This window comes from Ornithorhynchus anatinus, chromosome 12, assembly GCF_004115215.2.
Source record: "Ornithorhynchus anatinus isolate Pmale09 chromosome 12, mOrnAna1.pri.v4, whole genome shotgun sequence".
Lineage (NCBI taxonomy): Eukaryota > Metazoa > Chordata > Mammalia > Monotremata > Ornithorhynchidae > Ornithorhynchus > Ornithorhynchus anatinus.
In genome coordinates this window covers 8,444,163-8,462,158 of record NC_041739.1, presented here as the reverse complement: position 1 = coordinate 8,462,158, position 17,996 = coordinate 8,444,163, and the positions used below count along the sequence as shown (strand labels likewise).

Below are 17,996 nucleotides of genomic sequence, written 5' to 3'. Positions count from 1 at the left end.
TTGTTTTCTGCGTGGCACTGGGCAAGTCACTTCGCTTCTCTGGGCCTCAGTTTCCTCCTTTGCAAAATGGGCATTCACTTCTTGTTCTCCCTCCTATTAAGACTATGAGCCCCATGTGGGCAGTGACTGTGTCCAGCCCGATTAACGTGTAAGAACCCCAGTGCTTAATGCAGTACTTGGCATATAGTAAGTACCATAATAATTCCCTCTAGACTGTAAGCTTGTGGTGGGCAGGGAATGTGTCTACCAATTCTGTTATACTGTACTCTCCCATGCTTAGTACAGTGTTTTGCACACTGTAAGCTCTCAATAAATACAACTGATCAATTGGTTGAACCGACTCTGCCTTCAAGGAACTCAAAGTCTAGTTGGGGAAGACAGACAATAGAAGAAATACCAGCTAGTAGGAAGAAATATGTTTTAAAGATATGGAGAAAAATGAATATTCAAGTTCTTAGGTGATGCAGAAGGTCTGAGGTGCCCAAAAAAGGAAAATAGAATGGAGAGAAAAAAACTTAATCAGAGAAGATTTAGGTTCTTCATATCATCTCTGATGTATATTCCAAGCACTTAGTACAGTGCTCTGCACAGAGTAAGCTCTCAATAAATACGATTGAATGAATGAATGAATGAATGAATGAATGAATGAATGAATGAATGAATGAATGAATGCACCCTATGCCTCAACCAGAGTGTGTGAGAGCTTTTGGAAAACAGCCAGTTATAAGAAATGGTTCATTGTTCCTTTAGGAATTGATCAAACGGTGGCATTCGCTTATTTCCTCTAAACTGTAAGCTCTCTTGTGGTCAGGGAATGTGTCTACCAACACTGTCATGTTGTACTTTCGGAAACACTTAGTACAGTGCTCTGCACACCATTGATGATAATGAAATCCCATTGAGGATGAGTGTTTACTGAATACTAACTGAGATCAGGGCATCGGAAAATCTCCCACCCGATGTTGGGGTGTCAGAAGATCATGGGTTCTAACCTCAGCTTCACCACATGTCTTCTGTGTGACGTTGGGCAAGTCACTTCACTTCTCTGGGCCTCAGTTACCTCACCTGTAAAATGGGGATTGAGACTGTAACCCCCTGTGGGACAGGGAGTGTGTCCCACATGATTTGCTTGTATCCACCCAAGTGCTTAGTACGGTTCTGGGCACCCAGTAAGCGCTTAACAAATACCACAGTCATCATTATTACTATGTGGTATTAAATCCCTTTGGAAATATCATAAGAAAATTGAACACCATCTAGAACACTGGATGCTACCTAAAAGCCGAGTGAACATGTTGAACAAGTAATTCTTAAAAACCTCAGACAAAAAAGACATGAAAAGCCTAGAAATAATCACATTTCTCGGCTCTGAAATGTGGAACAGTGCTGAGCAGGCCTAATCTGTCCTTCAGTGTGTCCCTTGGGTGCATAACAACTTTTGTGCTCACTCTCATCTTTCTAGGGAAGGGGGAACATGGGAAGCCTTATCCCCTTACTGAAGAAGACCATGATGATTCAGCTTATAGGGAAAACGGCTTCAACATTTTCGTGAGCAACAACATCGCTCTCGAGAGATCACTGCCAGACATTCGCCATGCTAAGTAAGTACCGAGCCCAGGAGGTGTGGAGTGAATTTTAGTGCTTCTGTTTAATCGAAGGGTTGATTGCAATGCTTGTGAATGTGTGCAAATGTCCGTTGATAGTCCATCTAGAATCTGTTGGGATAGTCATTTGTTCATCCATTCCTTCATTCAGTTGTATTTATTGAGCACTTACTGTGTGCAAAGCACTTTAGTAAGCGCTCAAGAACATAGAATATAAAAGTAAACAGATACATTCCCTGCCCACTATAAGCTCACAGTCGAGAGGGGTAGAAATTATGAGATAGTTAAAGGGGGACTTTCAATATCTGCTTCAATAGAGGGTGTTGATTGTCAACAGCAACAGTCGAAAAACCAAATAATGAGGGGTGTCGAGAGGTCAACGCTTGAACCAAGCAGCTCCCTGATCTACCATTCTGCTCCAACAGCTACGGCTGACTATGGTATAGGAGAGGGAAGTCTGAGCTCATGAGTTGAAATCACCCACTTTGCAGTAATTGAACTGTTGTTTGGGAGCGACTTCGGGTAGAGTAAATTATGTATACTAAGATTCCTGGGGGTCCAGATGATGACTGACTGCCGCTCAAAGAAAAGCAGCAAGGCCTAGTGGATGGAGCTTGGGCCTTGGAGTCTAAAGCACCTGGATTCTAATCCTGGCTCCTCCAGTTGTCTGCTGCGTGACCTTGGGCAAGTCACTTAACTTCTCTGTGTCCAGTTACTGCATCTGTAAAATTGTGATTAGTAATAATAATAATGATGGCATTTATTAAGTTCTTACTATGTGCCACGCACTGTTCTAAGTGCTGGGGGGATACAAGGTAATCAGGTTGTCGATGAGGTAACTGAGAGAAGTTAAGTGATTTGCCCAGATTCACACAGCTGACAAGTGGCAGAGCCGGGATTAGAACTCATGACCTCTGAATCCGAAGCCCGGACTTTTTCCAGTGAGCCATGTGACTTCTCATAGGCATTAGTACTGTGAGCCCCACGTGAGCTATGGACTGGATCCAACCCGATGAGCTTGTATCTACTCCAGTGCTTAGTACAGTGACTGGCACATACTAAGAACTTAACAAATACCATAAAACAAAGAAGATGGCTGCATTATTTTGATTGTTGAATACTTCATGCCCCCCACCCCTCATCATCACTTTTCAATCATCACAAAGAAATTAAAAGGGGGAGGTGATACTAATGCAAAGTAGCCATACCCATCCAGAACGTATTAGCTTCTTCCTTTCCCAAGAAACTTTTCTGTTTTGGGGAAAGTGGAGAGTGGGAGAAAGAGAAAGGGAAAAAAAAAGATAATGAAAATCAATGAATTTGATCCTTTGAAAGTTAGAGAGAGGCTGGAGCAAATGATGAATGGCCAGCGAGTTTAGGCTCATCAAAGCCTTGAAAAACAAATTAGAAGTTGGCTCCAGAGAAAAACTGCTCAGTGATCACGGTTTTTCCACATTGTTTACTAAGTGTCAAATTGCGACTATTTTTAATTCACTTGGAAAGGAAAATGCTTCCAGGTTTCCTCATGAGACCCTAAATGAATTTGCATTTTCCAACTCCATTTGCATAGGATGACCGTGAAGAACAAATCCATTTTTCCCCTGCAAACTGTGTGTTTTTAAATATTTTGTTTATGCCCCGTGGCTGGCCGCATTATTCCCAGGTCACCAGAAATCATCTTCAGTAATTCCCACTGGCCTAGAACATTTCCAGTGATGGGGAATTTTAATACATAATTGCATAGATACATACATAGATGCATTAAATTGCACTGTAGGCATGCTAAATCCACTCCTAGAACAGTCTCTTCCTCAAATCTCTTAATTTGCATTCATGTGGAAAAGGCTGCTGAGGGAAGCAGGACAGGAAATAATTGGCATCAAAAGAAGCTTAAACATGGGGGTTTTTGGTGCCTCCTGTCTTGCAGTTTGATAACTGTCGAGGTCCCGTGGTGACCTTAGGTTGGGTCAAGGGGCAGTTTCCAGGTGGCAGAGGTTGAATCAAGGGAGAGAGGGAGAGAGAGAGAGAGAAAGGGGGAGAGAGAGAGAGAAAGGGAGAAAGAAGAGGATAGAGAAAGAAAGAAAAGGAGAAAGAGGGTTAGAAAGGTAGGAGAGAAAGAAAGAGAGAAAGAGAAAGAGATAAAGAAATGGAAAGGAATATATGTTTGAAGACTCCTTGTACAGGTGAACTAACAAACCACATGCACCTTATCTTGGAAATTCAGCAGCAACTGAAGTCACTTCGTCGCCACTGCCCATTCAGAGGCAGGGACCATGTCTAATTCCCATCTGTATATTTTTTCCCAGAGTTCAGAATGGTATTCTGCACCCAGAAAACATTTAATAAATACTATTACTATTATAATTACTAGTACTACTAAAGCAGCATAGCCTGATGGATCAAGCCTGGGCCTGCGAGTCAGAGGACCTGAGTTCTAATCCTGGCTCCGCCACTTGTCTATGTGACCCGGGGCAAGTCGTTTCCCTTCTCGATGCCTCCGTAACCTCATCTATAACAAGGGGATTAAGACTATGAGCCCCATATGGATCTGTGTCCAACGTGATTTAGCTTGCCTCTACCTCAGTGTTTAGAACAGTGCTTGATCATAGTAAGTGCTTAACAAATCCCGTCATTATCACTACTACTATTGCATAGCCTTCATTAGAGGATCATTTTAGCTTTTCAAACAGCACTTGGTCATTTTTATTCATAATCAACCCACAGCACCCTTAAGAGGAAATTACTCTTTGAAATGACAATCGCAGAGGAAGCCCAAGAGTAAACTCACTTAAAATAGATTCCCCGCCTTCCGCAAACCGGTACCTACCGCTCGTATCCACCATAATGGCATAAGGTCAAAATATTACTCTCTAATGAGTCAAGGATCAATAAGAATTCAGCTTTAATGAAGACTGCTTAATTAAGGAGATGGAAGAAGCACGCAGAATGTGGACCGGTGCCATAGACACTCCCGACTGTTCCCTGTAAGTGAACAGTGATCATCCATAACTACAGGCTCAAACTGTGACCTCACCTCTCTCTGCTTATTCGCCACGGCCCAAAACATTTGTTCTTGCCATTTAATCCCCTTGGGGATGTTGTATCTTATGTGGATGAGCCCTGGGTAATCCCTGGGTCATCTGGCCTGTAGAAGAGGAGATTGGAAAGGTGAATAATCTTAAACACATAGAGCAAGAGGAGTATAAGGTCCTTGTGTGCAGGAAGCACGTCTTATGTTTCTGTGTTATTTCCCAAGTGTTTCTTTGGGAAGCAGCACGACGCAGTGGATCGAGCACGGGCCTGGGAGTCAGAAGGTCATCGATTCTAATCTCGGCTCCACCATTTCATTCAGTCGTATTTATCGAGCGCTTACCGAGTGCAGAGCACTTTACTAAGCGCTTACCCATTTGTCTGCTGTATGACCTTGGGCAAATGACTTCATTTCTCTGTGCCTCGGTTACCTCATCTGTAAAATGGGGATTGAGTCTGTGATTCCCATGTGGGACAGGGGCTGTGTCCAACCCAGTTTGCTTGTATCCACCCCAGTGCTTAATACAGTTCCTGGCAGATAGTAAGTGCTTAAGAAATACCATAATTATTATTATTTTTACCATGCACTCAGGACCAGTAGCTACTATTGTTACTATCGATACTAGAGAAGTAGCGTGGCTTAGTGCAAAGAGCCGGGGTTGGGAGTCAGAGGTCATGGGTTCTAATCCCAGATCCACCACTGTGGTGTGTGACTTTGGGCAAGTCACTTAACTTCTCCGTGCCTCAGTTCCTTCATCTTGAAAATTGGGATTAAGACTGTGAGCCCCACGTGGGACAACCTGATTACCTCATATCTCCCCCAGTGCTTAGAACAGTACTTGGCACATAGTAAGCACTTAACAAATACCATTATTATTATTATTATTATTATTATTGTTATTACCTCTACAACTACTAATATGAAACAAGTTTTCAACTAGGGCCCCTCTCTCTAATACTTTGAACTGAGAAGTGGACTGCAAACCTACTTCTAGTCGGGTGTCAACCAATATCCATGTTGGTTTCATTTGTTTTTAATAGGTTTTCATTCATTTATTCATTCAATAGTATTTATTGAGCACTTACTATGTGCAGAGCACTCTATTAAGCGCTTAGAATGTACAAATCGGCAACAGATAGAGACAGTCCCGGCCCATTGATGGGCTTACAGTCTAATCGGGGGAGAGGTTTTCATTCACAGCGAGTTCAAACTACCATCGACTGTCCTTTTCAAAATCTGTTGGGTTTACCTAAAGCTGAGGAGTTGGCCAAGGATCGTCTTTATTATTTTTCCAAGAAGTTCGACATAAATTTAGGATTGGTGATTGTTAGACCATTCTCTCCACTGTACGTATCCCTTACAGTCATGGTACAAGGATGCTGGAGAGTGAGTCCTTATTTTGGAAGAACAGACTCAAAATAATCAAAGGGACAATTTACATACGGGCAACGCTACTTGTCTATGAATACTTATTAGAGAAATTCTGTGAGCAAGAAATGCAGATTTTTGACCCATTTTTAGCATTATTTTTTCTTTCCCCATGTTCCTTGTGGTTGCCATCCTGACCCTTGTTTGGGGAATTCCCAGTGATTCTGCTACCAATGTTAGCTGAGAAGGTTGATCAGATAGCCAAATTGACTAGCCTCAGGCTACAAAATAAAAACAGCTCAGTGTCAGGAAAGACTGTCAGTAAAGAAGCAGCATGGCATAGTGGATAGAGCACGGGCCAGGGAGTCAGAAGGTCATGGGTTCTAATCCCGGCTCCACCACTTGTCTGCTGTGTGACTTTGAGTAAGGCACTTCATTTCCTTTGAGCCTCAGTTACTTCATCTGTAAAACGGGCATTGAGACTGTTGAGCCCCACGAGGGACAGGGACTGTGCCCAACCTGATTCACTTGTATCCACCCCCGCGTTTAGTACAGTGCATGGCACATAGTAAGAGCTTAACAAATGCCATAATTACTATTAATATCAACTTATTTCTCTTTGCTTTGCCCTAAATTGAGCTGATGAGCCCATGTTCTTGCTCAATCATAGGCATAGTCCTCCCTTAGATCAGGGAAATTTAATAGAAAAAACTTTCAAAAGGAATGTTCTTATCGGGAGCAGGTAGGTTTGTCAAGGTGGAATAGGAAAACTGGTGCAGGCAGGAATCTACCTCTAACCACTGTACCTCCTAGCTTCTTAGACTTCTGCACAGAAATTCCTCTTTGCCCACCAAGATCAGCCAGAACCTAATCTCTCAAGGGTAAGATTTCCTGAGGCAAAATCATTGCTGCCCTAGACCTCAAAGGAAAGCTGGGTGTAAAAGAACAAGCAAAATGTCTTCCTTTTCAAAATTTTAGGAGATTTCAGGGGATCTCGGGGGTCTCTCACTAATGAAGAAGGACCACCCTGTGGAAGGAGTACGGATCTGGGAGTCAGAGGACGTGGGTTCTAATTCCGGCTCTGCCACTTGCTTGCTGTGTGACTGTGGTCAAATCACTTAACTTCTCTGTCTCATTATCTTCCTCTCTAAAATGGGCATTCAATACCCGTTCTTCCTAGAGTGTGAGTCCTAGGTGAGATAGGGACTGTGTCCAATCTGATTATTTTATGTCTGACCCCAATGCTTAGTACAGTATTTGGTGCATAGTAAATGCTTGACAAATATTATCGTTGTTATTCTCTGCCAAGACAAAATCAGTGATCGAACTCACAACTCTTGAGTCCCAGCCAAGACCCTAACTCTCTCTGTCCATTAGATTGTCAGCCTCATGGAGGTCAAGAAACTTTTACTTCTGTTATATCTCCTTCACTACTTAGTCCAGTGCCCTGTCTATAGTATCATTAAGTAAGCACTTTTGATTGAGTGATTAAAGTGTGAAACTTCACAAATAGAATGGACTCCATGTCCCCGAGTTTGACCACCACTGCTAAATTGGGTGTCCTAAATGGAAAATGGAAAGACTATTTCAGCTGAAGACTGTATCTATCATCTCAGCCCAATTAATAATTGATTGCATCCCAGCTGTGAGCAAGGAAAGAAATAGAGATTAATCCTCCTTCTTCCCTCACCCTCAATCGTATACACACTGCCGGGCAGACTAATTTTACAGATCTGTCAATTGGCAGTAGAAATTACCAGTTATCGCCGCATTATCGAGCCCAACTGACAGGACAAGATTAGGATGGAAACACAGTGTGACTGAAATCGGCCACTGTAAATTGAATAGTCTGCCACTCCGAGACAATTACTATGTAAATTGTTGCTTGGAAATGTTTTGTGCTGCTATTTTTTCTGAGCTGTGCTTGTCATGTGCCTGATACCAAGTGGACATTTTATTTTGCAAGAGAGGGGGAGAGAGAGAAAAGGTCAACTAAGTAGCCCAGTTCGATGAGAGACAAAAAGCCAAGAGGAAAATGGAAAGCTTTCTCCTTCTCCCTCTGAATTGGTCGTGTTCTCTTATGAGGACAAATAAAGGAAATTCCGTGACCTCCAATTCTGTCCAAGTAGCCCCATCTTGAAAAGGTAACGTTTTCTCTTTTCGTTGTAAGGATCTTACCGTTTATTTTCTAGCCCCTTATCGATCAGCAGACGCTGCTGATAGAACAGAGCAAGGGAAAGGCTGGGCATTGTTCAAGAGGCTGACATTGGAGTTCTTTTAGAAAAGCAGCGTGGCTCAGTGGAAAGAGCCCGGGCTTGGGAGTCAGAGGTCGTGGGTTCTAATCCCGGCTCCTCCACTTATCAGCTGTGTGACTTTGGGCAAGTCACTTAACTTGTCTGGGCCTCAGTTACCTCATTTGGAAAATGGGGATTAAGACTGTAAGCCCCACGTGGGACAACCTGATTACTTTGTATCTACCCAGCTCTTCGAACAGTGCTTGGCACATAGTAAGTGCTTAACAAGTACCAAATTACTATTTTAAATAAGCATAAAATACAGCCATTGTAACCACAGGTCCAAGCAAGTCTCAAGTTGTATACATTGACTTTGGCTGCTAACCTGACTGAAAGAAGTTTTCAGTACTCCTGTCCTGCTCACCATTTATTCATTCGTTCATTCAGTTGTATTTATTGAGCACTTACTGTGTGCAGAGCACTGTACTAAGTGCTTGGAAAGTACAATTCGGCAACAATGGGAGACAATCCCTGCCCACAGCAGGCTGACAGTCTAGAAAGGGGGAGACAGCCATCAAAAACAAGTAAACAGGCATCAGTATAAATAAATAGAATTAGAGATATGTACATATATCCACAAGTGCTGTGTGGGGGCAGGTAGAGTAAATGGGGTGAGTCGGGGCTATGGGGGGAAGGAGGAGTTTGTTTTGTTTTGTTCCCACTCAAAAAGTTATAAAGAACTCAACATGAGCCCTAAGACAAATTCAGCACATAGCTAGCTTAGTACTAATGATCATTATAAGAAATCATTCAGAAACTGAGGTAAACTGACAGCAGAAGCCACATTTTCTTTTTTCCATACAAGGCAGCCAGACTCATTCAGGTAAACACAATTCATGTTGTCCTTGAGGAGGGGAGACAAATAGTGTATTCTTCTACATTCAACTAAAACAAGAATTTGCATGGGCCAAACAAGAGAACTCCTCTCTAGGGCCTAAAGATTTGGCATTGAAGTCTCTTGACTGTGAGCAGAGAAGCCAAATCCTGTCAGGATCGAACAGCTCATGGTTAAAGAAGCCAATGTAGGTCAGATCTGCCTTAACAAACTGCACATGCAAATCTGTCCTTGTACCTATTTGGATGCTTAATACAGTACCTGGTACGTAGAATGTGCTTATCAAATGCCATAATTATCATCATCATCGCCATCATTATCAATTGACAATAAAAATATATATATTCATGCTACAGTTGGAGAGGAAGGGAGGAGAATTTAATGCTTAGTGAGTAAAGATTCGAGAGCTTCTTTACTATGCACATCAGGTAGAGCCTAAATGACACGGATAGTCAGTTAGCCTATCGTATTTACTCAGAACTTACTGTATGAAGAACACAGTACTGAGCGCTTAGGAGAGTACAATATAATAATAAACAGACACATTCCTTGCCCACAACAAGTTTACAGTCTAGAGGGGAAGTAACTATTAATATGAATAAATAACTACAGATATGTACAATAGAGCTCTGGGGCTGGGATGTTATCCACTGACAACCCGGCATGGAAAGTTAGGCACAGATGAACTTGGATCCAGAGAAAACAGGGAAGCGCTCTGCTTTATAGCATCCAAATAGCTGACATTTATCTCCGAGCACAAAGCACAAGCTAGGCATGAGACATAATTACTGCGGGTAATGCGCAGTTATGAAGAATCGATAATATGTTAGGCACAGCTACACGTTCTACGAGTTGACTAGCTCATTTTGAAATGTTACCTGCCTCACATTACTCTGTGACCTCAGAGTCGATATGCAGTGGCAAATAATGAATTATAGACCTTGCCAATTACCGTTACCGCTTCTTAATGTGAGTTACCTGAGCTAACCAGGTCCCTAATTCAGTGGAATTGATTTAAGCCCATTGGCATTTGTTTGAATTGAAGCAGATATTCATTCTCACATGGTGTGTGCTCACCACAGTCCTAGCAAGCCCCGTGTTACACATCGTGTCTCTTGCACCTGGTCAGTTCATTCACTCAGTCAATTGTCTTTATTAAGCACTTACTGTGTGCAGAGCACTGTACTAAGTGCTTGGAAAGTACAATTCGGCTACAGATAGAGACAATCCCTACCCAACAACAGGCTCATGATCTAGAAGTCTCTGCCCCTTCCCCCTTCCCCCAAAGGCCCCAACTCCAAAAGCCCTGGGGAAAAGCTCCAAGAAGAAGTGGAAAAAGAATGGACTGGATGAGAGAGGCCCGGTTCTAATTCCAGCTCTGCCACTTCGCTGCTGTGTGACACTGGGAAAGTCATTTCATTTCTCTGTGCCTCAATTACCTCATCCATTAAATGGGGATTTCATAATAATAATGATAAAATTGTGGTATTTATTAACAATAAGAAGAATAATGGTATTTGTTAAGCATTAATTATGTGCCAAGCACTATTCTAAGCACTGGGGGAGATACAAGGCAATTAGATTGGACATAGTCCCTGTCTCACATAGGGCTCACAAATTTAATCCCCAATTTACAGATGAGGTAACTGAGATATGGAGAAGTTAAGCAACTTGCCCAAAGTCACAGAGCTGACAAAGAGGCAGAGCTGGGATTAGAACCCACAACCTCTGACTCCCAAGCCCATGCTCTTTACACTAAACCACACTGCTTCCACACATTAAGCTCTTACTATGTGCCAGGCCCTGTACTAAGCACTGGGGTGGATACAAGCAAATCAAGTTGGACACAATCCCTGTCCCCTGTGGGGCTCACAGTCTCTAACCACATTTTACAGATGAGGGAACCGAGGCCCAGAGAAGTGAAGCGACTTGCCCAAGAACACACAGCCGGCAAGCGATAGAGCTGGGATTCAGCTTTCAGCTTAACAACATCCCTGAAAATACTTGGTGGTGTGGATGGTGTCCTTGAAAATGGCTTCTGTCTCACTCTTGTGGTTACTTGTGTACCAACGCTGTCTCTGACAAATGGTGCATGACCTCTGAACTCTCCACTAGCTTTGCTTCCCAATCTCTACCTTCGGCATCTCTTTACTGTTGAGCCTTTGGGATCTGCATGCTGTGACAATAATGATTGTGTGACTTAAGTACTTGCTATGGGCCAAGCACTCTACTAAACTCTGGGGTTTGAGACATGATGATCGGGCCCATCACAGTCCCTATCTTACATGGGGCTTTTAGTCTAAGAAAGAGAGAGGGAGAGCAGGTATTTTTTTTATCCCCATTTTACAGATAAACAAACTGAGGCACAGAGAAGTTAGGGGACTTAGCCAAGGTCTCACAGCAGGTAAGTAAAAGAACTGGGATTGATTGGGATTACCTCAAGTCTTGTAACTTTCATACCCATGCTCCTTCCACTAGGCCAAATTCTACAGACTTGCAAACCCTTTGGCTACCTCTTTTTCACCAAATCAAAAGGACAATACACAAGATGGAAGGAAAAATTATCTCCACTCTCCAGCAGAACTCTTAGTACCTAGCTCATTTTGTTTCTGGAAAGAGTCAACAGTGTGTACTGAGCACCTACTCTTCAGAGCACATGGCTTATTAGAGGTAGAAGACATGGCCCTGTCCTCAGGTGGCTCACAGTGTAGGAATCTGCATACAGAGGAAGTCTAAAGTGAGAAAAATCGGGATATTTAACCAATCCCAGTTTCTAGAACATTACAGTCTTGGCTGTGTATGTGTCCCAGGCCCCTCCTCCTCCTCATTAATGGTATTCACTGAGTGTTTACTATGTGTAGAGCACTGTACTAAGTGATAGGGAGAGGGATATATAGCAGAGTTGGTAGACATGTCTCCTGGCCTCAACAAGCTTATATTTAGAGGATCTACTTAGCTACATATATCCAGGCCAGTAATTCTCCTCACTAAAAAAAATTAGACAGTTTGTGTGATGTATTTAAGAATCAGATTTGCTCCACGAGAGGAAAAATCCTTTAACAGAAAATGGTGATTCCTAATCCTTAAACTATAAGTCCCTTTTCCTTGAGAGAGGGACTATAAACTCACTGTGGGCAGGAAACATGTCTGTTTATTGTTAAACTTTAATAATAATAATAATAATAATAATGTTGGTATTTGTTAAGCTCTTACTATGTGCAGAGCACTGTTCTAAGCGCTGGGGTAGACACAGGGGAATCAGGTTGTCCCACGTGGGGCTCACAGTCTTAATCCCCATTTTACAGATGAGGGAACTGAGGCACAGAGAAGTTAAGTGACTTGCCCACAGTCACACAGCCGACAAGTGGCAGAGCTGGGATTCGAACTCATGAGCCCTGACTCCAAAGCCCGTGCTCTTTCCACTGCGCCACGCTGCTTCCCAAGACCTTAGCACAGTGCTTTGCACACAGCAAGCACTCAATAAATACAGTGGAATGAATGAATGAAAAACTATTTCTGACCGAATAATCTTTTATCTTCCCCAGTGCTTAGTACAGATCTTGGCACATAGTAAGCACTTAACAAATACCACAGTTATTATCATTATTATAGAAGTACATCCAAACATAGGTTGCATTGGAAGGGAAATTAAAGAATTGGGGAGTTTTTTGGCTTCTTTTTTAATCCTGCATAATTAGTAACAGTGGATGGGGTCAGCCTTAACTGGGTCAGTAGCTATGTTAGAAGCACCACAATTCCCATAGTGAATTCTGATATTTCTGCCTTTGGATACCGGTGGAAAATAGAGACCTTTAACTCCAAGGGCTATAAATCATCCATGAACATTGCACGGTTTGTCAGATTATTCTGATGAATTGTCACTATATTTGGAAGCATCCAACCCAGAACTCGAATTTACCAAGATCATTGCCGAAGGCTTCTCCGAGTTCCCCCTCCCCCAACTCCGTACTCCCTGCCCCTCTTCTCTCTGTCCAAAAGAGATCCACCAAGGCTGATGAATTAAATTCACAGTCTACAAGGGGGAATGATGAAAGCACTGGTCCCTGAAAGGTTTCCGACCTTCCCAAATCCGTAGGGATATGTGTGTATCCTTATTCATCTACTCGTCAGACAAAAAAATGGAAGAACCTTTAACCGTATGTGTGTATCCTTATTCATTCACTCATCAGACAAAAAATGGAAGAACTATAACTATATGCAAAACATCTGGTAATTTTAAATTAAATTTAAATTAAATTTAAAATTAAATTTAAAACAGAACAGTGCTCTGCACGTGACAAGCAGTATGGCTCAGTGGAAAGACCCCAGGCTTGGGATTCGGAGGTTATGGGTTCGAATCTCAGCTCCGCCACTTATCAGCTGTGTGACTTTGGGCAAGTCACTTCACTTCTCTGTGCCTCAGTTACCTCATCTATAAAATGGGGAGGAAGACTATGAGCCCCACGCGGGACAACCTAATTACCTTGTATCTACCCAGTGCTTAGAACAGTGCTTAGCACATAGTAAGGGCTTAACAAATACCAAAATTATTATTATTACTATTATAGTAAGTGCTTAACAAATACCAACAATCTTTCCCAGTGGCCTTTACTTATGAATCAGTTATCTTTCACTGATTCAATCATATTTATTGAGCACTTACTGTGTGCAGAGCACTGTACTAAGTGCTTGGGAAAGTAGAGTATAATAACAGACATATTCTTTGCTCACAAAGAGCTCACAGTCTAGAAGGGGAGACAGTTACCATTATCTTGTAATTGGAGTGGAGTAGGGGTTATTATGACGGAAGGTGAACAGATGATTTAGGGTTTGTGTGTCTGTGTGTATTCCCCTTGGACACTTTCTGTTTTGATTTATTACCATCATTAAAACAACTGCACTTCTTTAAATGGACAAACTATGACTACATTAAGAAAAGCACTGATGATTATATTAAAAAATGCTTTGGTACTTACCATGCCATCCTAGGTCTCTACTTGGGATTTCTTGGATATGTGATACATATATATGTATACCATGTATTATAATAATAATAATTGTGGAATTAGTTAAGCATTTACTGTGTGCCAGGAACTGTATTAGAGTACCCTGGAGTAGTTATAAAGTAACTTTATACTGGTTGGACACATTTCCTGACCCACACAGCGCTCAAAGTTTTAATCCCTATTTTACAGATGAGGTAACTGAAATACAGAGGCATTAAGTGACTTGCCCAAGGTCACACAGAAGACAAGTGGCAAAGCCGGGATTAGACCCCAGGTTCTTCTGACTCCCAGGCCCATGTTCTATCCACTAGACCATGCTTCTTCTCAGTGTGTGTGCCCATACAGTAGTATATGCTAACTTCCCCCACCGCAAAGATTTCATAATTACCAAAATCTTTATACGTTTTAGAGTACACCCTCATTTTCTGTATTTTTAGTTCCCAGTGAGAAGAGGGACCCAGAGTTCACAAGGTTTTCCTTAGCTAAGTGTTCCACCTAGCATAGTGACAGGAAATTATCCTGTCTCTAATGGATTCTTCCTATGGTCATCAAAGAAAATGGAGGAAATTTTTTTTTTTTGAAAGCTGTCTCTATTCTAATTCTAGTTTAATCAATCGATCAATCACTGGTATATATCAAGTCCTTACTGTGTGCTGAGCTCTGCACTAAGCCCTTGGGAGAGTACCATTTAACAGAGGTGATAGACATGTTCTCAGCCCAAAGTGCTCTCCTGAATTTTTATTACTGTTCTAGAATATAACACTGCACAGGATATTTCCAAACATGTCCAAAACTGAGCTCCTTATCTTCCCTCCTAAGCCCTGTCCTCTTCCTGACTTCCCTATCACTGTGGATGGTACGACCATCCTTCCCGTCTCTCAAGCCCGCAACCTCAGTGTCATCTTTGACTCGGCTCTCTCGTTCACCCCACACATCCGATCCATCATTGAGGCCTGCCGGTTTCACCTTTATAATATCACCAAGATCCGCCCTTTCCTCTCCACCCAAATGGCTATCTTACTGGTACGGGCTGTCATAATATCCTGGCTGGATTATTGTGTCAGCCTTCTCTCTGATCTCCCTTCCTCCTGTCTCTCCCCGCTCTAGTCTATTCTTCATTCCGCTGCCCGGCTCATCTTCCTGTAGAAACGCACTGGGCCTGTCACTTCCCTTCTTAAAAACCTCCAGGGGTTGCCTATCAACTTCCGCATGCAACAAAAACTTCTCACACTGGGCTTCGAGGCTCTCCATCCCCTTGCCCCCTCCTACCTCTCCTCCCTTCTCTCTTTCAACTGCCCACCCCTCACGCTCCGCTCCTCTGCCGCCCACCTCCTCACCGTTCCCCGTTCTCGCCTATCCCGCCGTCGGCCCCTGGCCCACGTCCTCCTGCTGGCCCGGAAGGCCCTCCCTCCTCACCTCCGCCAAACTAATTCTCTTCCCCTCTTCAAAGCCCTACTGAGAGCTCACCTCCTCCAAGAGGCTTTCCCACACTGAGCTTCCCCTTTTCCCTCTGCTCCCTCTCTTCCCCCCTTCACCTCCCCTCTGCCAAGTCCCCTTTCCCCCCTTTCCCTCTGCTCCTCCCCCTCTCCCTTCCCCTCCCCTCAGCACCGTGCTCATTTGTATATATTTTTATTACCCTATTCATTTTGTTAATGAGGTGTACATCCCCTTGATTCTATTTATTGCTACTGTTTTTGTCTATCTGTCTCCGCCGATTAGCCTGTAAGCCCGTCGATGGGCAGGGATTGTCTCTCTCTGTTGCCGAATTGTACATTCCAAGAGCTTAGTACAGTGCTCTGCACATAGTAAGCACTCAATAAATACTATTGAATGAATGAATGAATTTCCAGCTATCTGAAGCAGTTTGATTTTATCAGCCAAGCAATTAATCTATCACATTTATTGAGGGCTTGAAGCAGCATGGTTTTGTGGAAAGAGCTTGAGAGTCAGAGGACATGGGTTCTAATCCCGGCTCTGCCACTTATCAGCTGTGTGACTTTGGGCAAGTCACTTCAATTCTCTGTGCCTCAGTTACCTCATGTGCAAAATGGGGATTAAGACTGTGAGCCCCACGTGGGACAACCTGATCACCGGGTATCTACCCCAGGGCTTACAACGGTGCTCGGCACATAGTGAGCGCTTAATAAGTACCATCATCATCATTATTATTATTATTACTCCACTGAAGTCCTGGGAGAGTCCAATAGAGTACAGTACCATCGAGTTGAGGATCTTACAATCTATGGTGGGCAATCTCCCATTTCCACCAGAAGACGGCTACGAAGATGATGTCATATAAGGAAAGCTTGAAGCATGTCCTCAGTGTCACAAATGTTGAAGAAGGACACGGGAAATAAAAAGTGAAGCTAGCTAGCTACACATGCTGTGAACAAATGGAAAATGATACAGTCAAAATAGTTCATCGATCAGGGCCAGAAACTTCACAGGTGGAACAGAAAGTTGTTAAGAGGTCAGGAATCTTTCGTTAGGGTTAGTTGTGCTTCCCATGCCTGATACTTCAAAATAGGTTGTTAAGAGCCAGATGCTGAGATAGGAAAATTAGCCTGCAGTAGCTGCATTGTCTGGACACTACTTCCTCTTTACCGAGTGGCCTGTTTGAGAAAAAAAACCCACGTTTAATCAAAGTCTAGCTCTGCCTCTGAAGTCATTCTATTCTGAGCAATTTGAAAACGTGTCGCTGAGTTCCTGTTCTGGACCAGTGGGGTTTTCCGGGAAAATAATTGGTCTGAGTCCACGAACTGCTCTGGGAGGAATCATATTTAACAACAGCGCAGTGATAATGTCAGCGGTGCTGCCATTTTCATAAAACATAGGGGCTGCCCGGCTTTTGGCATTCAGCTTGATGGAAGTGCCATGTGAGGAATGCCATGTGACAAGATAGCTTTCCGTGGGACTTTTTATTATTTCCGAATTCTCAACCTCTATAAACTCCTCTACCACTAATGTGTGGCAGGGACTATTAGGGGCCTTCTGCTCCAGTACTTTGGGAGAATTAACAGGATCCTTTTTTTCATGTCCAGTCCGATTAATTGATGGTGATTTCACTTTATAGGTCACTGTGCTTTACTTAGAGGACTAAGTGGTCCTTTGTGTTGATTCAGCCATGTTACAAGAAGTCAGAAGATGAAAATGGACAGCTCAAAATACACCATATAATTGAGATACTGTTGTTTTGGAACATCCTGTAGATAGCGAAGCAAGGGTAATTCTAGGTCAGAGGAAAGATTTTTTAATGCAATTCCTTGTGCCCTTCCAGACCTCTCCTAGAGGAGTTTGTTATAATTGTAAGGGCTCACATGCCAAATGTGCCAACAGTTGTGTTTATTGAGGACTTACTGTATTCAGAGCTTGAGACTAAGCACTACGATAATTTGTTTCTGTGGAAAAATAGGTACAATCCAATTAAAAGAAAGTTTTGAATTCTTTAATATCAAACTAGTTTCCTGGAATTTCTAGAGAAGCAGCATGGTGTAATGGATAGAACAGGGCCTCAGAGTCAGAATGTCATGGGTTCTAATTGCAGCTCCACTACTTCTCTGCTATGTGACCTTGAGCAAGTCACTTCACTTCTCTGTGCCTCAGTTACCTCATCTGTTAAAATGGGGATTGAGACTGTTACAAAATAACAGTGCACTTTTGATTGGTATGATACAACTCAGGAGTGATCTGGAATTCATGCATACACTGAATTCTAAATTCATCTTTGAGGGATAGCTTAGTGGGATCATAAAGAAATTTTGAAAAAAAAGTGAAACTCAAGATTTACTACAGACAGCCAAAGATGCTTAAGAGAACTGGCCAATTAAAATTTAATTAAGCTATTTTAGTAGCCCATGA

General features: G+C 42.7%; 1 protein-coding gene across 2 annotated transcripts in view; it reads left to right on the top strand.

Annotated features, from left to right (window-relative positions):
- Nucleotides 1-17,996, top strand: part of GALNTL6 (polypeptide N-acetylgalactosaminyltransferase like 6) — a 772,653-nt gene that overhangs the window by 390,667 nt on the left and 363,990 nt on the right. For both annotated transcript variants that reach the window (XM_029076387.2, XM_029076388.2), the window contains one exon: nucleotides 1,463-1,601. In XM_029076387.2, coding sequence (XP_028932220.1) covers nucleotides 1,463-1,601 — 139 coding nt within the window. The remainder of the gene's footprint in view (nucleotides 1-1,462; nucleotides 1,602-17,996) is intronic.